Below are 22,957 nucleotides of genomic sequence, written 5' to 3' on the forward strand. Positions count from 1 at the left end.
AATTGATATTGGTGCTTCGTAGTGTCGCTTAAACTCCTAAAGGATACTCTCTCCGCCCATCTCTCCCCGAAGAGTAAAGAGGGAGCAAGAGTTTCAGGAGAGCAGGCAGTAAGATGCAGAATGCTTGTTATTGGTCTAACACAGAGAGAAGTAAGAGTGAACGAAAGTTGTGAATATAAACAATCCATCATGAGCTCTACTGACACTATGAGCTCTACCAAGCTCTGCTCGATAGTTTGTGTGCTCTTTGCTTTTGCCTTGTGCTGATGATGAGCATAATATGATCAAGTAATTTATGAAAGCTGACAAGTCCAGCTAGAGGTAACTGCCCGGTCGCAACGCAACATCTGACCAGTCAAAACAAATTGCGGTGTCAACGAAATTAATCTGATAGATGATACATACTCAAATAAGGAAAAGGTAAATTTGCAAGAGGATATAATACATATAATAATATTTAAGCAGCTAGGAATTTACAATCTGCTGACAATATGTGTACTACTTATCAAAACACGTAAAATTAGATAAAGTTCCCTTTGAGAATTTCCGTGTTCTCAAAGCTTGCCATGGTGCAGCATTTTGAAAATATTTCACTGAACTTGAGTATGGAAAAATTGTACAGTTTTCGCCACTCATACTTTTATATGAGATTCTCATAAGAACTGGCGAGATAATATAACCCGCCGGAAACTGTAATTTTTCCATATAATTATGCACCTTAAGCATTTTAAAATTTTCTATTGTATTATTATTTTTTTCAAATTCATACATAATGTTCTTTTAAAATGTCCCAGTGCAAAATTTGTAATGACGAACGTAGTGATCTCACTCAGTCATTAATATTTGTACATACAGTAATGTATATTGTAGTTAAAATATTGTTAGCAGTTTTGTATGTTTTTTATGCTGGTTGACTTTATCAGTGTATTTTTGTAGTAACTGATATGCGTTCTTATTTACTGCACGATATTTCTATATATATTATAAGGGGAGATTATTTTAACGCGACAGACGACAAAAAGTGCATAATATTTCTCCCTACCAAAAGGAAAAGAGCTTTTAAAGCTTACCGTTCCTTTCATTCCTTTAGAATTGGAAGAAATGCTACCACGATGCTGAAAATCTTCCACTTTAAGCGCATCATATACCCCGCTCTGCTGATATTTTCAATCTATGCCACAGTAGAGTTCATCAGATCAAAAATTTCGAATCAAGCATACCAGAAGAGGCTGGAAATTTGGGAGGTGTAAGTGAAACTCATTATTTGTGTCGTTGCATTGATTTAGCCATTTTTCAATTTCAGGCGGGAGAAAATTCACTACGTTAATCTCTCCGTGCCATACAAGTAAACACAAGACTTGGTAAAATGGAAATGTATTCAAAAAATTTGTCTTACAGACTCGGAGAGCAAGCATGTCGTCATCCAATGTTAGACGTGCACGCAAAAGAAATCATGAAGTTTATTCATCCTGCAGCTCCAATTGTGTGTAGTGAAATAGAAGATTGGGTTGTTGTAGAGGGAAATGAAGCGAAAATAACAGATAATGCTAGGAAATTGCATGGAGACGTACTTTGCTCATTTACTGGTAGGAATTCCATTATTTTCCCCTATTCCTTAAACTTCAACCCTTTATGTTCAGATATAATCCGGGAAACAGACTTTTCAAACAAAAATGCTCCACGAGTCTTTAGTCGAACTGGTTATATCCTGGCTAGGAGTGATTACATCAGGGTCTCCTGCAATGCGACAGACGGAGAAAAGTAATTTAACTTGGAATAATAAACTTTGAAACGTTGCTGAATCCCTTTTTAGATGGCGTGGGATCCTTGCTGGAATAAGAAGGTATCCTGATGCTGTTAAGAGATCCACCTGGTCTAATGTGGAGAAAGATGGACTGCCCTTAAACGTGATTATATGGGGGTTTGACTCTTTGTCAAGAAACATGTTCATAAGAACCCTACCTAAAACTTATGAATTCATGAAAGATGAGTTAGGCGCTGTGGCGCTGGAAGGATACAACATTGTTGGCGATGGCACACCCCAGGCCTTGATCCCAATTCTTACAGGTAACCCCGTGAGTCAAAAAATCTGGAGATAAATTTTTTGTTTGCCTTTTCAGGTGAAACGGAGCCTGAGTTGCCAGAGGCAAGGAAGCGAATGGGTGCTAAGGCTCACTTTGTCAACGTGTACCCTTTTATTTGGAATGAATTTAGAGCAAAAGGGTATGTTACAGGTGAGAGCTGTATTTTTTACATTTTTTTCTCTAATTGAAAATGTAAAGCTTTTCATGAGGATAGCCCCAACATTGGAACCTTTACGTACCGCCTGCGTGGTTTCAACGAGCAACCGACTGACCACTATATGCGAACGTTCTTTGTGGCCGCCGGCCCTGAATATGGTGGCCAGAAACAATATTGCATGGGCAGCATTCCCAGGCACAAAGTAATTTCTTAGTAGTTCCCGTTATGATATATAATTGGGCTCTTATTAATGGCAGATAATGATGAACCAAGTGAAGAATCTCTACAGGACCTACCCAGACAAACCAAAATTCTTATTCAGCTTCCACTGTGAGCTGTCACACGATTCATTTAATGATGTGACTGCTGCAGATGAAGATTTACTTGACCTATTCAGATGGATGAAAAATAAGGGTCACCTGAACAACACTCTGCTTGTTGTTATGAGCGATCATGGGCATAGGTAACCAGCAGATTTTTGTTTCTTTATTGAAAAGCTGTCAATACTTGTCAATATTTTTTTCGTATTTTTGGTTCCACTTGCCTGGGCAGAGGTAACAAGCAGATTTTTGTTTGTTCATTGAAAAGCAGACAATACCTGTTTATATTTTTTTTTTTTCATATTTTGGGTTCCACTTAACTTTAGATTTAATTCCATTTTATTTCATTACACTCTTTACCCAATGCGTATTTATTTCATTTTTCAAACGTATCTTTGACGGACGTGCGAAAACTGAATGGGTCAAAACAATAGTCGGCTGTTTGAATTAATGTGATTTTGCATTATTGTTTAACAGCAGTAAGATGATTTTAAAAATAATTACCAATTGAAATTGAATTGATGCAGTTCTTGGTATATTGCGGACTGTTTTTCCTGTGGAAATACAGCTTATAGTCACATTTAATATGAACTAAAAATTATGATACCTTGCATGCTTCTGCGTTGGAGGTTTCAGCCACGAGATTTAAGGCGGCGGCTGGGGGACTGGCTTAGCCGATTTTTTTGCCTGGCGGCTGGCAATTTTCACCGGCTGACAATATTTTAAACGTCGAATTTGATAGTGCTTAGCAGTCGGAAGAGCCAGGAGACATTTTATCCCCTGCACCTTTTAATTTTTGACTTTCACCGGTGGCTGTCCATGTGACCCAAAATTTTCTGGCTGGCGCGGCGCAGCGCGGCTCGCTGAGACCTTTATTCTGCGTTCATTGGCATCTATCAACAATTGATTTTGTTGTATGAATTAAAGGTTTACCCAGATCCGTGATACTCAACAAGGAAAGCAGGAGGAAAGACTGCCCAATTTCCTCTTCGCATTTCCACCTTGGTTCAAGGACAAGTATCCTGAAGCGCATCAAAACTTTATGTGAGTCATTTTATTGCTGCATTGAAGTAGAATAGATATAGCTTCATCAACTAATGTGTGCTGTGTCTGCAATTATGTGCATTTGAAGTGTTCTTGAACTAACTGTGTGTCTGCTTGGTGCATTTTGTTTTCAAGGAAAAACACAAAAAGACTTTCAACCCCTTTTGACATTTATCCTACACTCAAATCTATCCTCGACTTTCCACCCGCAAGAGGTTTGAACTTTGGTCTTGGGAGTGTGAAAAACAGATCCATTAGTCTCTTCTCAGAGGTAAACACTATTTCCAAGCGAACAGGTACTAGTGTTGCTCTTGTAGGTTCCTAAGGAAAGGACCTGTGAAAATGCTGGCATAGAAGCACACTGGTGTGCTTGCTTATCCTGGCATGAATTGAAACCAGGTGAAGATGCCATTGCTCAGAAAGCAGCTATTGCTTTGGTTGACGCCATCAACCGAGAGACGCAAAATTACAGAAAAATGTGCCACAACCTACTGCTCAGTCGCCTCTCTTGGGCAGGGAGGTTCCAACCGCACAAAGGCCTTCTGCAGTTTCAGAAGAACGCTGACATGGACGGCTTTGTTCCAGATTTAAGTGCCCATACTGAGGTTACTCAGCTATTGTATCAGGTTTGTTGCGATAACTTATTAATCTTTAGTAGAGGTCTCAGTCGAGATTTTAAGGCGACGGCAAGCTGAGACCTCTAATCGTAAGCTTGTGTCACTAGCTCAGTACTCCAAATATTCTTGAGTTATTCACATGCTTAGTCATAACTTGTAACTCTTACAATTTGAATTGTGCTACAAGTCGGAATGTATGCTTTCACTTAATATTATTAATTTGTTATGCATGGCTAACAACGATACAGTTAAGTTCCGAAGAATTGGTGATATGCTATACTAATTACATAGATCTAGAGCTTGACTAACAAAGTTGAACTTTTTTTACTGAATTTTCCAAGCTTAAAACCATTCCATTTCCACATCAGAACTATTTAGGGTTTTTTAAATTCAATTAATTTTGACCATACTCCCTTTATTAATATGCTATTAACTTTCATGTATGGTTTCCTTTTAAATAATATTCTTAAATTTATTTTTAGCTAGTTGTTGTTGTTTTCTATTTTCGTCGCTTGCAACGGTTGCACTACAACCTTGAGTCATTGGAAAAAATATTGATTTGTTTGTACTCTTTTTCGGGAAAATAGCCTAAAGCAACATCATGTTGAAACTGATTGAATTAGTTTGGTTGGAATAATTAATTTTGCTTTACAGAGGCTTGAACTCCCCTCAATTTCTTAGCACTGAGAGCCTTGGTCGAAAATCAAAATACAAATTTTATAAATCGTCAAATATTTTCCTCTTGAAACTAGAGATGTTGCAACATATTTATGCTCTCTCAAATGAACGCCAAAACACACAAACAAAGACAAACTGTTTAGCATTTGAGCTTTGTTATTGAATTAAAACTTGTTCCCTAAATGAAGTCAAATTTGATTTGTGTGCTGAAATTTTTAAATCTAGTTGTTTAACTGTGGGAATCTAAATGTTATAACCAATTCATTGCTATTTTTCAGGTGAAGGTTCAAGTCAAACCTGGAGGTGGTATATTTGAGTCTTCTCTCCGTTATGACACCCGTGATCAAAGCTTTGCAATCAGGGTAACATTGATTTTTTAAGTTTATGGAACTTAAGTAAAATACATTTATTCAGATTGAAGACATTTCAAGAATCAACAAATATGGATCTGCTGCTCACTGTGTTGAAAACTCACTGGAGCATCTTCGCAAGTTCTGTAACTGCAAAGCTCCTCCGCCAACAACCATCAAAGTGCCATCTTCATCTACAAACAACTCTATTCATCTTCATTGATAAGAAACGATCAATACCGACAATACCTGATTTATGTATGGCATTAACTAAATGATCTGTGTAACCAAAAGTTCTAGTCCTATACAGCAAAAGTAATTAAGAGAAATTGAAATGACTAGCCATACTTTCATGTATTTAGTTCAACTTTATTTCTGGTGATTTTGTTGGTTGCACAAATATTGTTTTACACGTTTTAAACTAAAAAAAAGTAATCAAGCATTTTTGTCTTATTGTACAACAAATCGGATAAATCTCAGCGTCTGATTTTTAAGTGCACGCATGACTGACATTTGCAGGTACAATTAGATAGATTCGATTAACCACATTACTACTGCTTCAAATCCCTAGATTCTATGTATCTATGTCACAAGTGATGCTGTTTTATTCACTTTTGTTAGGTGACATAATTACACATGTTTTTCTCTCTCATCAATTTCATAATCATCTTTTGATTTTCAAGTCAAAGTAAAATAATGTGTATTATAAAACTACATTGTTTCCAAATGAATGATGGTTAGGGTAATGCTTCATTTGTTGTTGTTCTATTTTGTTCCTATTTTAATCTAATTTGACAGTTGATTAGCTATATTTTCTCTTAGGGTTTTAGCGGATCAGTAATCTCATTGTAACCCACGAAGCAAAACTCTACAATGAAGCCATTATTAAATGTATGCTTTGCTCATCCTAGTATCATATTGTTTTAGAGCTGAGGAGACGCGTTAATTTTTGTAAAATTAAAATTTAACGCTGTATGTTCAATTTGTAGTAAAATTGTACAGTTAACTAATAAAACGTTGGTAATGTGCGATTGTCGGGCTTGTTCCTACGAATTATTATTCACTAATTTTTATTTGGTAAGGGTGAAACATATATTCTGCTATAAAATGTTAATCATCATAAATTTAATAAAAATTTGTAATTTGTAGTTTTAACAAAATTAATAATTTATTAAGATTCTTAGTGTTTATCGCGTGGAAAATATCTATTCACACAATTATAATATTCACTTACATCTATTTAAAAATATAATTTTAGATTTGAATTGGTAAACCTTCCAAGATACTAAATATTCTTCTACATTTTTTATTGCATTTTATGTATAACGTACGTTGGTTAAATATTTTAACAGGTACGCCTTTTACTGTACTTTACTATGTGCATTTATAATAGGAACACTTCATTGCATGATAAAATCAAGCGTTAATGAAAAAATGCGCCTGCAATGAATAATGGGAAACAGAAATCAGTGCAAAATTCAGTTGATCGACCTTGAGAGATAATCCGCGCCATTTTTTCTCGAAAGTGCCTCATGGTTCAGGTTAGCCATGATGGTGGCGCTACTTGAACCCCTAACGAAGTGCTATCCATTCAAACCGCTTTTGATGTTTTGATTAGATGTTGATAAATAGTGAGCGAGCTGCGAGTCTGATATAGGAGTGCTAAAGCTAAAAGATGCTGTTGGGGTTGAAATGAAAGATGATGCCAAATGACATTTGGCATCGAAAAACGACGATTTATAGCGACACGGACTCTATAGTAAGAGAGGAAAGAGCAAGAAGAAGGCTCCTACGAATCCAACAGGTCTATTTTCCAAGCGTTTTACATATTTTTAACAACTTTAACGGTTCTTGTATTTGTTTGCAGGTCCGATTGCAGTCAAAAGAAATTGCTAATAGAGTTATTGAAAAATCAAAACAATTGCAAAAGTACGAGGAAAAGAAGGAGAGGGAAAAGAAGGAAAACGTTTTAAGAGAGTGGAAGAAATGCCGGCTAGACGAGTTGAAAAATGAGCTAAACCACGGTATATCAACACTTGGGGAGAGCTACAAAGCTGTCGACCAAGACGTAAGTTGAAATTTTTAACACTTGCGGATATTCGTACCAAATTTTCCCCTTATCTGATCGATTTTCGGTTAAATCTAACAAGTCTCATCAATAATCGATCAATCAGCCAATTTCTTTCGTAGGTGATAATGGTTAAGGCAATTTGAATGAACTAATTATGCAGCAACCACACATTCCCTTGGCACTGTTTCAGTTAGCATACCTGAAAGAAAAACAAGAGAAAGAGGAAATCAACAAGCAGACAGCAAAAGAGCGAGGTGTCATTGCATTTCAAGTTGAGTTGGCAGAAAAAGAAGTAGTTGAACAAAAGAAAGAAAAATCTCGCACAAAGAGAGAACACTTGAGATTCGTGGAAAACGAGAGGGCTAAATCAGTGGCAAGCCTTCCTCCGATGTAATTCATTTAAATGATTCCACTCCACTGTCTTACCATGTATTTATTTCCAGAATAAAAGCAGTTCCTGAGGTCGCTCCTTGTAAAACTGAGGGAACAAAAATTGAGGTGATTGACTTCAGTGTTCCTCGGAGCCAACGAACTGTTCAATTCAAGACAGTTCCTGATGATGTTGTCCAGAAGGTTAGCCCTGAAACTCACAAAATAAATGCTGCTGAAGAAGCCGTCCAAGAACTAAAGGCCAAGGAGAGCAAGTCAAAGAAAGCGCAGTCGACCGTAAACCTTGCTAAATGGCTTGGAAACGCTGCCAATGCAAGGAAAGCTCTTGAAAAGGACTACAAGTCCCTTTTCAGTCAGCTAAAAGATTTGGAGAAAGAGGAAATTGCATGCAGACCTGTGAGTATCGTTGTCTTAAAGAGATCCCAAGTAGTGATAAATAAATATTAAATATATATAGATTGAAGCTTTGTCTGTTGATGATATTAACGATTTGGAGAAGAGATACTTCAAACAAAAAAAGGCTCTAAAAGCAAGTCAGATCATCTCCAAGATGTCGGAGGACCAAAACAGGCCTCGTGAGTAGATTTTTGATACAAATTATACAAAGTAATAAATCCTTCTGCTGTTTCAGCTTCGCCTCAGGCAATGGATTTCACCGATTTCCCAGGCACGCACTTTACTGCCGAAGAAGCTGGCGCTCTTGGTCCAAATGCACACAGTTTGCAAACGCTGTTAGATAATTTGGCGGGCGAGAGCAGGAGACGCCTGCAGGAAGTGGTCGGTGAAGACTACTACTACTGCAGCGACGATGACTTTGCCACCCCGCCCCATTCACCAGTCAACGTTTGCGTTGAGTCCACCTCCACAGTCCAAGTGTCAGGCGCTGCTTCAGTCACCTCAGAAGTCAGCGTTTCTGTCAGGAGCGGCGGGAAGCACAAGAAAAAGAAGAAGAAGAAGGGCAAAAAGCGGAGGGAAGCTTTTGAGGAGAAGCCGCAACAAAGCTTCCTCTCGACAAACAGCACCCAGTACATGAGTCCGCCTGAGCGTCTACAAGAAGACAACATTGCAGGCTACTTGGCTAACATTGAGCACGAGAAGGAGCAGTTAAAGAGGGAGCTCAATTCCAAGAAAAGTGCAATTGTAGATACAACCCTCTTTGTCACGAAACTTCTGGATATGACCAGGGAGAGTGTGGGAAACCTTCCTGTCAGTGCGGAGTCCTCAATGGAGCAGCCAATGGAAGTGCCTAGCAAGAAAAAGAAGTCTTCCAGTTGCAGCAGCAGCAGCTACTACTCAACTCTTTCAGACACCAGAGATGGAATTGCAAATGGGCAGTCGAGCAGGTCTGAAGAAATTTCAACCTATAAGGAGGCCTCAACAGCGTACCTGTCTCTCAACCTCCTGGAAAACAAAGACCCTCTTGAGACCAATGTCGAGCCAAACCCCGGCGCCAGTGACATACTCACATTGATCAATGCGCCAGCTGAGCCACTTGTGAGGTAGGGTTTGAATTCATATTTTTTATTTTTTTGAAATCACCTTAACAATTAATTATTTTACCAGTCAGCTAGATAACAACTGAACTTTTCATTTTTTGACCTTGATTGAAATATTGAATATAGTAATTAAAATTGTGTAGTTTCCAAGCAAGAGGCGTTTTTGAAGTACCTTTAAATTTATATTTCGCCTGAATTTGCTGTTCATAACAACACCTCCCCTCAACCAACGTCTAATTTAGGGGTTAGGATACAAAAAAAAATCTTGTAAAATGATAAACAAAAAATATTAGCTTTATATTTTTAAAACTCAAAAGCCAAACAAAATAAATACCCAGCTGTAATCTGAAATTACAACGCTATTATTTAGGGTTTTATACAATTTTAAATGAAACTCATTTTATCTCATGTTAAATATATCAAGATGTTATATTATTGTTTTAAACTTATCGACGACTCCATTGCAGGCCTATGGAGAACCTCAGGCTGTCGACTATTATTGAGGCGGACTCATCAGTGGCCAGTTCGAAGAATGCCAACGAAAGCCAAACTCTTGATATTGAATCAGAACTCATCAAGCGTGGATTGCCTCTTCCACCTACAGCCTCTGCCGCTCAGGAAGGTCTTCAAGCTGGCCCAGATTACCTGAGGCGCATGCGGCAGTTACCTCACTTTTCTGACTCGTCTTCAAGTGCAGAGAACCAGCTTGGCAATGTGTTCCACTCAACTCCTGTGGATGTAACCACTGAGTCCAGTGGCAGACAGTTCAGCAAGGAAAACCTTGGTGTGTCTCCGATACCGCCGTCCAGCGAGTGATATCGCCAAGAACTCTTCACAAGCAGACTGTTAATATTTGTCAACTTAAAAGTATGCAAACAGAAATCAGATTTGCCTTGTGTGAAATACGTAAATACGATGTTTAGTGTGATGACTGCAGCTCTTTTCTTGAAGAGTTGACAACTAATAGCATTTTAATTTACTACAACGTAATTAAGATAACGATAATCAATGAAAATAATGGAAAGGAACTATTGTAGAAACAAGTTCGTAGAACTTTTCAATATATATCTTTATGCGTCGTAAGGTTTTGGTTCTGATGGTGAAATTAAAGGTATATCAACATATACTTAAAGAGTGCGTGATTTAATTTTTTCCTACACCCTAATTCTAAACAGCAATATTGTATTCAAGCTTTTTAATTGATAAAAATATGATACATCCATGTATCCATAGAGTACATATAATTTTATACCCCAAGAACTAAAATTTATCTGCCATAGTAGATAAATAATCATATAGAATACTAGCTTTATGGCAGACTCACCATTTTCGCCCAACTCACACTTCTCGCCAGGATAGGGATTAACATATTTAACTTTGCAGCCACTTATCCCAAAAATTTACAGCATAGTGCTACTTAGGTAAATTTTGGCTTCAACTGAGGGATTAGTAGTTAATGCTTTGACGATAAGGATTTCCAGGCTTTTTGTAGGTCTTTAATTTATTTTTCCCTTCAAACACTTAATTCTTAATTACGTTAATTACATGAAAAAAGCCTGGAAAGGGGAGGCCAGGGGGAGGCGGAGATTAACGGTACGCCCACATTTTGTGTTGAGTGTTATTGTTACGCCCCTTTCTGACGCAAGTCTTTAGAGTTCACCCTGAGTGTTTTGACTTTTACGAGTTCGTTCTTCTGCAAATTTGTAGCCACCATAATACACGTTGCGACTTCTAGAAATATCATACTGCAGTGATATAAACAATTTTCAATCTATTAGACCGCAAAATGGTTAGTGGGACAGTTTGAAACATTGAATTAAGGTTCAGAATCTAACGTGCTTTGTTTCCAGGCATCATCGGCGGTCATGGCTGGACTAGGCCTTGCAATCATAGGCTACACAGGTCGCTATATTTTACGTAAGGCACCCAACATCACTGAACAAATGGCGAAGGCTGTAGAAATGCTTCCGAAATTAGACGCACAGGTAAATCCATTCTTAAAATAAAGAAAGGATTTTCATTACGTCTTTAATTTTTTAGTCTTTGGCCAGTAGCAAATATTACAAAGGTGGTTTTGAGCCAAAAATGTCTAAGCGGGAAGCGTGCTTGATATTAGGTGTTTCGCCTACTGCTAGCAAGCAGAGAATTAAGGTATTGTAAATTTGAATGTATTAGAAATTTTAATTACGCGCTGTGTCTCTCTTAGGAAGCACACAAAAGGATTATGCTCGCAAATCATCCGGACAGAGGAGGCTCGCCATATCTAGCGGCTAAAATCAACGAAGCAAAGGACTACGTTGAATCAGGCAAATCGTAGACTGGGTTTTGAATTGAAAGTAATTAGATGTAACTTATAAGATTGGTTCTTTGTTTAATAAACATAGCAAAAACAAATTCACGCAGATCTTGAATAGATTTCAATATACAGAAATACAAAGATACAGTTAATGCATGAAAAAATCAAGTCCGTTGGATCAGTTACAATTCCTGACTTCACAGCCAAACATGACAAAATTTAACTGTACACCATGATGACAGTGACAAATCATATAAGCAATTCTTGATGCGCAATGACAAAACTAAAACTACACCTTCTAGAAGGGCAACTGAATGGCAGGCTAAAATAATGATAAATGCAGAACGTTCACTTCTTTTTCGTGGCTTCGGCTTTGTTTGCACATTCTTGACGTAATCTCGCTATCGTTGAATTTTTCAGTGAACCCGGTACTTTGAATATGCTCTGGGAGAGAAATATTGATTACGAATTTTACTAAACACCACAATTAACTCGTTCACCTGTAGGAAAGTGTGACAATCGGTGACTAGCGCATCTTGTGTAACTGCTTTAAAGCACATAATGAGTGAGGCAAGGTCGTCACATTTTAAGAGGGCGTCAGTGTTGAGTCCAACCAGAGTCAGCGCCACGCGGAACAAAATTTTCGCTCCCTCGTAAAACAAGCAGTCCCAGACTCTAAACACCGTCTGGAAAAAATATCAGCATAATTTTCAAAAGATCTGAAATTTGGAGGTCTCAGCCAGCCGCGCTGCACCGCGCCAGTGGGTAAATTTTGGGTCACGTGGGCAGCCGCCAGTAGCTTTGAATCTGGCTAAGCTGGGCCAGCCTCTAGTGAAAAAGGGCCAAAAATTAAAATAATATTGCAGGAGGAAAAAGTCTTAGGGCAAAAAAATCGGCTATGCTGGTCCCGCCAGCTGCCGCCTTAAACATCACGGCTGAGACCTCTATTGAAATTTCAACAACTCTAATCTCACCTCTACGGGTAGGACTTCAGCAAACAAACAGACAAACCACTTGGTGGTAATCACAGCCCATGACAGGTTGAGAGACTCGATGTGGCGGTGGACTTCAGGGTACTTAATGCTGAAACAAAATGAAAACATTGACGCTGCTTTGGCGTTACGATTTTTTTTTTGCACTGACCGAACTAGCTCTCCAAGAACATCAATATCGCGGATGATCCCTGTCATGCGTTTGTTATAATATCCGGGCAAGGAGCGGTCAATCAGTGTCTACAAGGTCGCAAGTTAAGAGGAGCTTCATTTCAGATGGGATTTTACCTTTAAAAGCCAAAATGACGTCTCCTCATCTCTGGTGGCTATCAGTAAAAGGCCGGCAATGTAGTTCATGCCCTGAATAAGAAACGTTTAAAAAATGGTTTCATTGAATTATCTTATTTAACAACCTGGCAGTAACCGATTTCCTGGTTGTCCTGCGCGAATGCAATAAGCACATTAAACAGCTGGTGAGGCTGTGTTTGTTCAGTTAACTGTAGTTGCCCTGTGCAGCTGTACACGTGTGCTGTCGCTTTGTAGTTGATGTTGTCAGGAAAGGTGCGAGGCAGGTCTGTCTTGATGCAGGACAGAACCTCTTCATTGATTTGTCCTTTTAATCTTTCTCTGTACAAGTGAGGCTGCTCTCGTTTTGCCTTTTCCGCCCCACTGACAGCCATCCAAACCTTTTAAATAAACAAGATTATTTGGCAATAATGAAATATATATTATGCTACCATTTGTTTTGTAGTCAAAAAACAACAAATTATTTAAGGGACATTAAGAGAAAGGAATAAATTTTACTTTATTTATTTGATATCTTCATTATTTAATATCATATTATTATAAACAGAATTGCTTTTGAGTTAAAAGTCACTCTAGTATTAAACACTACATATAATAATATGAAACCTTTTTTAGATTTTAAAAAGGCAAACTAAATCAAAATTTCTGAACTTATTTACCAATAATTGAGATATTTCAAAAACCTTCAAACTGAAGTTAAATTCTGATTGTAGACGAGGGCAAGGGCATAACATTTTGCTTGCAAGTTAATTGGAACTAAACAAAAATGAGAGAAATGATAATAGCTTACGAGGCCACGGTGCTCTTTGGGAATCCCCTTCCTGATGTAGCGTTTAGTTGTAAGGTTTCTCTTGACAGTGCTCTTGTTGGCAATGAGTTCCTTCCATTTCTTTGATCTTTTGGCTAATATCCTGAGGTAGCTTGACATGAACTCTTCATAGGTCGCGTAGTCAAAGTTTTCCGGTCGCTCGAAACCGTACTCATCGATGTTACTGTCAAAACATAAACGTTATGAAGACAGAAATATAAAAATAATAATAACCGAGCAGTGCAGGAATGTTCAATTTTATAACTGCTTATTGCTCCACTTTCCCCTTTAAAAAATGCAATTCTCGCAATCATAGAGGTGGCAGATTGCTTGTTTCTTACCTGAATTGAGATCTTTTGGCCATCTTTCGCTCCGCTATTCCCACTAAAATTACCTAAGCATTGCCTAACAGCGAGGTCGGAAGGGTGCAAAGGTAAACTTTGCTGTATTTTAGGAAGGCATCGTAGCACAGGGGGTGGGACGTGTGGGTGGAATGAAAAATAACACCGCGAGCAGAGGCAACTGGACGTCAACACAGTCCTACGAGACGCATGCGCCACCGCCGCAGAGGTGGAGAATGGAATTCTCACGCTATCTTTCTTCAATTACAAGGCGGTATAGCGGGGTAGCGGTACAGCGTATTTAACAGTAAGCCTATTAGTTAGTCTTTTTAGTTCGACCCAAGTGGCACGATGACTTTAGAAAAATTAAAAAATTTCATGTGCAGACAAATTTAAATCAAGATCTCTCTATTTATTGATTGGAAAAATTTAACAGCAATAAATCGCTTGAAAAATATACTTTAGGGTGAACAACAATAAACATACACACTATGAAAGAGAAAAATATTTATTAATCCTAATTTTCAATAATTGTTTTGCCCTTTATCAGATTCGTGGGACAGCTATTGTTGTATCCACATTTCGGTCAAGGAGTGATGATCAGATATAAGGTTTTCTTGGAACAATTATGTATTCCTTATTTATAAATTAAAAATGCAACAAATTTGAGTTAGATTTTATTTCATTCATTCATTTTTATTCCTACGATTTCAGCACGCAGATGATAATGTTGATGATGAAAATGAATTTTTAAATACGATTTGTTATTATGGCGATGATTAGAGCTTGATGAAAATTAGCAAAAAATAATCATTTTTTCCCAAAGAAACCCTGCAAATGATTGAAATACCCATACGCATCAGGTTTTGTCGGAATGATTGGCTGCTCTTCCTGCCAATAGCGTAAGTCTACAAACGGTAGCTCGTCGCAAGGAATAACCGGATTGCTAAAATGTGATTATAAATTAACTGAATTAATATTTTAGAGTATATGGATAAAATTACGTTTTTGAGGGTTTCTTGAACGCATAGTGTTGCATTTCAGTGACCTGATCGGCATTATCACAGAAGAAGCGAGCGAGACTTGACTTGCGGATCTCACCAAGTTGTTCTAAATGATTGTGGAAAATTAAATAGCTCACAGTAATATCGTAATAACAATACCTGGGGTAAACGATGAAGGCTGTCCTTCAAATTCGAACCAAAATCTGTCGCCTCGTCTGGTGCGCCGGAACTGTTCAGCCATAATGCATGTGAACGTGTGGCCTGATAGAGCGCCGGGCAAGTTGTGCTCCAAACCACCTCCGACCAGCATGTCCACGTCGTCAGGAGAATTGTACAAGTGAGCAAGTGCGTTGGCAGACTGAAATTGTTTCAAAAATTTCGGAAGTGAGGAAATTTTATATTTAATTTTCTTAATCACCTCTGGATCCATGACGTCAGAAAAGTCAGCAAATTCGTGGGCCTTGGGAAGACCACAAAGGGCTCTGTATTCATTGTAGCTTGGTAGTCCGTGATCTCTGCCTCTCTGAATATCAATACTGCGGAGATCTAGTCCAAAAGACTTGTTGGCGCGGAACATGAATTTCGTGATCTGGGCAAAGACACTGTTATATTTGCATTCGATGTATTATAACGAAAACCGCGCACCTCTGAGGTGAAGAAACGATCAGGTGCGTGTTGGGGCTGAGTCGCGAGACCTCGGACAAAGTGGTCCAAGTTGGTGCCCCTTTCAATGATCACTGGTCGGTTAAAGTAGTCGCTCAACCTAATCGCGTCCACAGCTCTGCGGAGCGGGTCAACCTCTCTGAAAATTTATTTAACTTATCAATTTATCAGTAAACCCCATAATTATACGTTTAACATACACCTGATCTATTATAAAAAATGTAGCCTTGACACACGGAATGTTTGCTATTTTTAAGTTCAAATGAAATTATTTAGCAAAAATGTGTCATGCGAGTTGCATACTCTCTCGCGACTGCAGGCGCTCTGCTGCAGTCTCCCCCATCCCGTTTGCGCGCTGCGTGCACCTTTAATATTCCAACTTACAGTATTTCACCGGTGATGAGTGTGTGGAGATGTCTGAATGCTCCAGCCGCGTGATCGTTGATGGCTGTCGCGTCCACTTGCTCGTCATAGTCGTGGCTGTAGCCAGTGGCTTCTTGAATAAGACCAAGCTGCACGGTGTTCTGGTATCCTGAGCAAAATCAAGAGGTGTAATTATTGGTTTTACAGCTTCCATTTTTTTAATTGACGTACCGAGGAGAATCGGCAGCCATTCGTAATAGGAAATGTGCTGGAATTCAGCCACCGCAATTCTTCTAGCCTCCTGGAAAATAGTTTCATCGTTCCAGGACGGATTCAGTTGCTGCAAGGCTGCTGCCAGGCGATTATGTTCTCGCAACAGCAGAGTCTGCACCAGGGCTTGACCGGGATTTTGGTTAACACGCACGTCCCCTTTAATATTTTAAATTCAGAAAGTGATGAATTTTAAAAGGTAATCAATACCTGATCGATAGCAAGGCTCATTCGCTTCAACATTTTCACAGTCCGCTGAACGATTGTTGCTCTCAGGCAGCCACATGCGGCTGTTTCGAGTTTGCGATATCAGACGCCCGTTACGGAACTCGCGGAGGGAATTGGCAGTGTCAGTGTCGGTGCCGTACACAAGGGAGAGATCCAAGTAGCTTGAGACTGCGGTCATCTGATGGAATAAAATTTTTAGCATTTTTTTTATCAAAACTGGCTAGTTTGCTTTTCATAATAGTATTTTTAACAACATATATACCCATTAAAATATTGAGGGATAATAATTATTCTCACAAAAACATTTACTTGATTTTCTATTAAAATATTGGCTGTTAAAAATATTCAAAACAATGATTTTAACAATATGATGCTGACATAAATTTTTTATTTTGAGATTACCTGATTGGCTGGTCCAAACGTATTGCAACCGGTCGCGATATCATTGCTTGAACGCATAAAGTCCATGCACCGTTGATTATGCTGAGCATAAAAGGGGTCATCAGCGGGGATCCTAATAGGATAGCAGCCAGCCTTCTCGGCCCAGTTTCGGGCAAGGTCGTGTCCATCAGAAGCGCAACACTCAATCGGCTTAGGCTCTACAAATGACTCAAATAGTTTAAAGCTTTTTCTTCATTTGTCGTAAAACAGACTGTGCTGTCTGGAGCCCGCAGCCATGGACATGTCGTGTGTCATGACCTGAGACCACTGCATCGCAATAAGGGTCCAAACAGGGTCGACGAGGTTCACGTCAGGGAACAGATTGAAACTGAGCACGCGAGCCAAAGGCAGTCCTTCTTCAACTGGCACAGAAATTCCTGAAAAGATTTTAATGCAGTTCTAAATAAATTTAAATTTACAAAAAAATTGAAAGAGATTTGGAAATAATTAGGGGGAATACTCTAGAATAGAGGTCTCAGCTAGCCGCGCTCGCCGCGCCAGCCGGCAAATTTTGGGTCACGTGGGAAGCCGCCAGCCGCCGGTGAAAAATTATTAAGTGCGCAGGAGAAAAAATGTCTTCCAGCCCTTTGGGCCTTTAAGCAATATCAGTATCACGTTCAGAAAAATATTTCAGCCGCGCCAGCCGCCACCTTAAATCTCGCGGCTGTCTCTAGAACAATTTGATTGCCTATATATACCATCGGCATATTTTGGTGGCAGCAGTCTAGTGAACGCCGAGCCAGTCATTCCCCAAGTTGGATTTCGCAGATTGTTGCACGAGCCGTCGTAGGTACGGTATCGAGAGTTCGGGTCACAGGGTGCAGGCGTCAATTGGCAAACTGGACGAGTGTTGGTGGTGGGCGCCAGAGATAAAAGTCCTGCATAAAAGTAGTCGGGCCTGAAATAAATTGCAAACTAATTTAAAAAATTTAATCTCGTGGTTGTTGAGTATAGCTAACTTGAAAGGAGTTTGGCCAATATCAGCTTGGTCGTGGTTCAGCACAGGCAGACCACGGATGAACTCCTGGGGGCTAAGATACCCTTGGAACTCATTAGAAGGCGCGAGGAATTGATCATCAATGGCCCTAGCGGACCTGGTTGGTTCGTCACCTTTCTTGCTGTCGCTGGCTGCTGCAGCTAAGATGAGTTTTTTTGTGTAACTTTCCAAACTGTCAATCTAGGCTCATTGACTAACCTGGATCTTTCTTCCTGACAAATAGAACTGGCGTGCTGACTTGAACTGAAGAAACGACAATGTTTGGATCGACCGACTCAGGTTTTTTGCCATCCTCTTGTTGTTGCGATGGAACGGCAAATAAAATAACTGACAGTAGAAGTAATTTCATCTGCAAAAATAATAAATTTAATAAAAAAAACACGATTTAAGTAGCGGATCGAAAGAAATATATGCAAAAAACGAAGCTTAATTAACATTCTCTCTCCGCGCATGCATATGACTCAGATTATCTGTCGAAAGTATGCTTTCTACGGCACCGGCGGCAACGGATTCAGAGGGAATACTACCGGCGCTAAATAAAGGTGCCGATGAGTGTGCACTTTTCAATGTGCGACAATTATTAAAGATAAGCTTATAGCACATTCAATCACAGGCGCTAGTTTGCGTTAATGTTTTTAATTGTCTGCAGCAGGTGGGTATAATTTATGCGTGCTCTGAGCAATTTATTGAATTAGATAAATACCCGAACAGTTCGAAATACACATTGTAGAATCTATAACTGTTATGGTGTTAAGAAAATTGAATCACTGAAAACATTTTGCATCTCATTTATCTATAAAATAAAATCATCGGTTGCAGTCAGAGAGGACGAGCCCAATTTAATTAGTATATTGGAAATTTTAAATTGAATCTCGGCACTGAAGTTCATATAAGTTTGGTAAACTTTTAGAAAGGGAATCTGAATGTTTTCACAGCAGAGCACTTTCCTCTTTCATTGATATAGTGGTCAATCCAAGGTTAGGTAGGTCATTGCTATTTCCTTATATGCCGCAGACAAAAAGAGAAGTTATTCATCAAGAGACACAACATAATGAAACGGAAAACAGGTTTTTTTCATTCAGTCTGCGTGGTTGAACCGATCGATCATTGCCGCTGCACGACGCGAGAAAACGTGAGACCTCATCTTAACGAGATTATTGTCCACAGTGCATGTGGTGCAATTCCGGCTGATCAATTGGTGTATGGATAATCAAACAAACTTAACAATTTCCGGCGAAAAAAGTGGAACTAACTCTGATATTCCAGAATTACTCGATAATGCGTCCGCCTTTCTAATCGAACTCAATTATACGCACGCCGCACGGCTAACTCGTTTCCTCTGCACACGCGTGTTTACGATGGGTAATTATGTGTGGTAGTCGGAGCTCGTCGTATCCGAATTAATAGCGCACCTTGCGAAACAGTGTTGGTTGTTGAACGGTATATATCTCGGCAAGAGATAAATCAAAGCATGCAATCAGCCACATGTCTGACAAATGTGCTAACGTTGTTAACGATATATATTCTACTTTTTTCATTTTACACGAATATATCCATTTTTGCGTGTGTGCTTGAGTGTTGTCTTTACATTGAGATATTGTGCGAGTTCTATAATCTCTCTATGTCTTACAGTTTATAGTTTTGGTTAACAATTGTATTTTAAGCGATTATTTTGCTCTTGGAGACAAAACAGGAAATAACCAATTTTCCATCAATCACTGTAACAAAGACAGAAATAAATTCCTTCATAAAAACACACACACAAGTTTCTTTGTTGCAGCAACTACCGCTGGAAGCAAAACATTTGAGAGTGAGAGTGATGAGAGTGCAAGTTTCAACAATTAGAGTAAGAAAGCTGCTGACTGCGAGAGAGGATATACGTATTAAACGCTTTTCAAACTGAATTCTGGTTTCAAGCAGCAAAAACTGGTCAACACGTACCGTTCGAAAGCGAAAATAGTTGAATACTCGCGAAAGTTGTGGCACATATAATCTCTGGTAATTCTGTGTTAGAGATTGCGTAGGAGGAAAGAAAACATAAAGCACGTATATTGCATCTTGGAGATTTGAAAAGCCAGTTGGCTGCACGCTCTAATATTACACGTTACGCGTGCGATTTCGAGGTCCTGCACGTGAAATGCAACCACCGTGACAACTGTGGTTGCATAATTTGCAGACTAGAATTAAGACGAAAACAATGTCGACTGTTGTGTCCTAAACTCAAGAGATGCAAAATGTATAAATATATTATTAATCGAAAACACACAAACCTGAATATTTTCTCAAGGAGACAGCTCTCAATCGCGAGATATATTTTCCATTGCGTAATTTGTTTATGGTCGATGAATTTTGGTTTAAAAAATTTACTATTTTTGTAGTAATGTTACATTTTACTCTCAACTATAATAGTTTGAAAAATCAATTGAACTTACCTTGACTTCTCTGCCAATAAACAAGATGACAAGAGCGCGTTTCACGTTCGCTTCGAATGTTCAACAACCAAGCTGCGTCGGGATTTATGAAGTCGGTGGTTGAGTGAAGAGTGGCGGCCGATTCGGAATCGGAACCGCTTTTTATATATCCCCTTCCATATTAGGCGTAGCGAAAGTAATTCATGGCAGCTGCAACTCCTCAATATTAACAGACTTCACCCTGATTTGTGCATTATTTGATTTTGTCTGGTGATCAGAAAGGGAAATTTTTAATAAAAATATTTCGTACAAGTTTATTTGAACAGCGCTCCGATATAATTGATTGAACGAAAAACTATTAACTTGTTGTTGGTAATGAAATTTGATATTCATTATAACCTGTTCTTTTATGGCAAAGTTAATTTTATTTCATTTTATTTTCCTTTATTCATGAACAATATTCAAGCCGCGCATTGTGTTAACCATCAAAAGGATCAAAAGGAAGAATTATTGCTCTGATGGAAAACTTCTATTTAAAATGATAGATTCCCGGCAACACGGTAGTTAGACAGGCTCACTCCATGTTCATCTTTTTATTGACGGCAGGCAGACGTCACGAGTGTGTTTTATTTTATTTTATTTTATTTTATGACTTGATTATTTCAGGATATTCATGCAAACACTTTCTTTTGGCCTCCACGCATAATTATCACCTTTTACAAAAATATACAAAACGTGTTTAGTAAAAAATTATCGCTAAATTACGGACTTGATTTATTCGAACATTCTTTAATATCTTTACCTTTTCGTGTGCCTCATTGTCAGTGAGACAGGGACAGGATAGATCCTTACATTATTGCAGCTTATTGCTCAACAGGTAGTACTAATTGACAATTGCGTTAAAAAGCGAAATTAAATTTGTCCTCTTCTCATTACCAGCACTAGCCACGCAAAGTAAGGTGTTGACTAAGAGGACTTAGAAATTTTAAATTTTTTCCAAAATTCAAAGATGAAATGTAATAGACCCCAAATTGCCTACACAAATAAAATATTTCCCATCAACCGTGAATCGTATTAATTTATTTGATAAAATAAATGAAAGAAAACAATAATGCTCTTTAGTGATTGTTCAGTTGGGAAATTTCTGCACGAGTTTATTCTCTTGGCAAGAGAAAACAACAGCCTGTTAGACAGGCGACTGACCACAACGTTTTAACTCGTTTAAAGCATATTATTATTCTTTTTGAGTATTGCATTGAGCTGGTAATTAAGCAACTCTGCACTGGAAAGGCTGCTTGCTAAAACTCACAATCAGGCAAGACCAGGTTTACGCGACCGGAACGATTCGTTCGCGCTTGCCTGTGCTGACAGTGACCCAGCTGATCCGGATCAAGTGAGCGGCGAGCAGCGATGAACGATCAAATATTTTCCAGCCTCAAATATTTCAGTTTTTTTCCAGCAAGATTAATTTATTGAGATTTTTGTGCTTAAAATATTATAGTAATCAATTCTAGTTATTAAGGTTTGTTAATTGGAGCAGTTTTTATATTTTATGGTATGTTATATAATCAGTGCATTCTTTAATAAATTTTATTGCTATATTAACTTATCAACTAATTTTGAGAGATGAAGAAACAAATAGCTGAATAGAGATCAATAAATATTTTCCAAACCAGCTTGATTTTTGGCGAGGAAAAAATATTGTGTGTTCGCTGACAATTCTTTTAACAACCTAATTCATATACCAGCAATATAAAAATATTGTCTTTTTTACGAAGGAAATGGAAGCTCATTTTTTATTATTTTGAAATTAAATTGTTGACTTTTGACTATTATTGAATAGGATTGGAATAACGGGGGGGGGGGAATACATTAACTTAAATCTAAGCAATCCATTCTTCTTGTATTAAGAGGGTAAAAAATGGCACGGCCACGCAAATAGCAAAAGGCCGCAATGTTGTAGCATTGGCGGCTGGATCAAATTGCTCCTTGCTCCTTGCCACAGGAGCAGCTGGAGCGCATTGTTGACCAGCTCTCTCCCGCTAGCAAGATTAAGCCATACGCCAGAGGCAGAGCCTGGCAAAAGCACAAAGCAACAAACGAACAACATTTGTGCAAATTGATAGACATTGAACAGTTCTAGACATCTATTCCAATTTACCTACGTCGTAGTCGCTACGAGCCTACGCCATACGATTTACTTTTTTAAAGCATTTTTGCGTCACTTTTTATTCGCACAAAGGACGCTCTGATTGTGAGCTCTCTCTTTCGATCACGCAAGAAGCTTGAACATGTAAGACAGTAAAAGTCGTAAAAGTTAAAAAATACTCAGATTTGGAATCCCGGATATATAAGGTAAGGAACACCATGTAATATTATTTTTTACTTCTCATGCATAGTTTATTAACGCTGCGACATTGTAAATTTAACATATTATGATTGTGTTGTTAAGAAATAATGCGTTCAATTATTGTACAGAGCGTTATGTCGTATGTCAGAACGGATATGGTCATATGGAAAATCACACACTTTTCACCCATACTTTTAAATAATGGGATTTTCATATGAGCTGACGAGAAGTGTTGCCCGGCGGAAACTAATGCTTCCATAAATATTACATTCTTTTTTAA

General features: G+C 38.5%; 5 protein-coding genes across 6 annotated transcripts; 3 read left to right on the forward strand and 2 right to left on the reverse strand.

The window, feature by feature from the left end:
- Positions 1-136: 136 nt before the first annotated feature.
- LOC135938133 (uncharacterized) lies at positions 137-6,279 on the forward strand. Its single transcript, XM_065481693.1, has 14 exons — positions 137-420; positions 1,091-1,246; positions 1,304-1,345; positions 1,399-1,586; positions 1,641-1,761; positions 1,814-2,067; positions 2,121-2,234; positions 2,283-2,443; positions 2,499-2,704; positions 3,489-3,605; positions 3,741-3,876; positions 3,923-4,231; positions 5,179-5,262; positions 5,315-6,279. Exons 1-14 carry the CDS (start codon positions 395-397, stop codon positions 5,471-5,473), a joined length of 2,073 nt encoding a protein of 690 aa, XP_065337765.1. The 5' UTR covers positions 137-394; the 3' UTR covers positions 5,474-6,279.
- A 625-nt stretch (positions 6,280-6,904) lies between these two features.
- LOC135938135 (uncharacterized) lies at positions 6,905-10,023 on the forward strand. Its single transcript, XM_065481696.1, has 7 exons — positions 6,905-7,054; positions 7,118-7,318; positions 7,512-7,711; positions 7,765-8,107; positions 8,169-8,286; positions 8,343-9,210; positions 9,675-10,023. Exons 1-7 carry the CDS (start codon positions 6,950-6,952, stop codon positions 10,021-10,023), a joined length of 2,184 nt encoding a protein of 727 aa, XP_065337768.1. The 5' UTR covers positions 6,905-6,949.
- Positions 10,024-10,270: 247 nt separating this feature from the next.
- Positions 10,271-11,611, forward strand: LOC135938137 (mitochondrial import inner membrane translocase subunit TIM14). Of its 2 annotated transcripts, none has more exons than XM_065481698.1 (4): positions 10,271-10,318; positions 11,058-11,192; positions 11,248-11,358; positions 11,414-11,611. In XM_065481698.1, the coding sequence occupies exons 1-4, from the start codon at positions 10,280-10,282 to the stop codon at positions 11,522-11,524; spliced, it is 396 nt and encodes a 131-aa protein (XP_065337770.1). In that variant the 5' UTR covers positions 10,271-10,279; the 3' UTR covers positions 11,525-11,611. The 2 variants fall into 2 exon arrangements, with proteins under 2 accessions (XP_065337770.1, XP_065337771.1); XM_065481699.1 differs by lacking the exon at positions 10,271-10,318 and adding an exon at positions 10,844-10,996.
- Positions 11,555-14,155, reverse strand: LOC135938136 (growth hormone-regulated TBC protein 1). The gene is made up of 8 exons (XM_065481697.1): positions 13,951-14,155; positions 13,592-13,793; positions 12,909-13,181; positions 12,784-12,855; positions 12,647-12,735; positions 12,478-12,586; positions 12,004-12,189; positions 11,555-11,947 (listed from the first exon to the last, which is right to left on the reverse strand). Exons 1-8 carry the CDS (start codon positions 13,971-13,973, stop codon positions 11,852-11,854), a joined length of 1,050 nt encoding a protein of 349 aa, XP_065337769.1. The 5' UTR covers positions 13,974-14,155; the 3' UTR covers positions 11,555-11,851.
- A 459-nt stretch (positions 14,156-14,614) lies between these two features.
- Positions 14,615-20,493, reverse strand: LOC135938134 (peroxidase-like). The gene is made up of 14 exons (XM_065481695.1): positions 20,349-20,493; positions 18,115-18,265; positions 17,879-18,056; positions 17,618-17,817; positions 17,132-17,296; positions 16,881-17,077; positions 16,461-16,656; positions 16,212-16,409; positions 16,002-16,149; positions 15,600-15,756; positions 15,373-15,543; positions 15,114-15,312; positions 14,955-15,060; positions 14,615-14,896 (listed from the first exon to the last, which is right to left on the reverse strand). Exons 2-14 carry the CDS (start codon positions 18,263-18,265, stop codon positions 14,761-14,763), a joined length of 2,202 nt encoding a protein of 733 aa, XP_065337767.1. The 5' UTR covers positions 20,349-20,493; the 3' UTR covers positions 14,615-14,760.
- Between the last annotated feature and the right edge of the window lie 2,464 nt (positions 20,494-22,957).

Source organism: Cloeon dipterum, chromosome 2 (assembly GCF_949628265.1).
Source record: "Cloeon dipterum chromosome 2, ieCloDipt1.1, whole genome shotgun sequence".
NCBI lineage: Eukaryota > Metazoa > Arthropoda > Insecta > Ephemeroptera > Baetidae > Cloeon > Cloeon dipterum.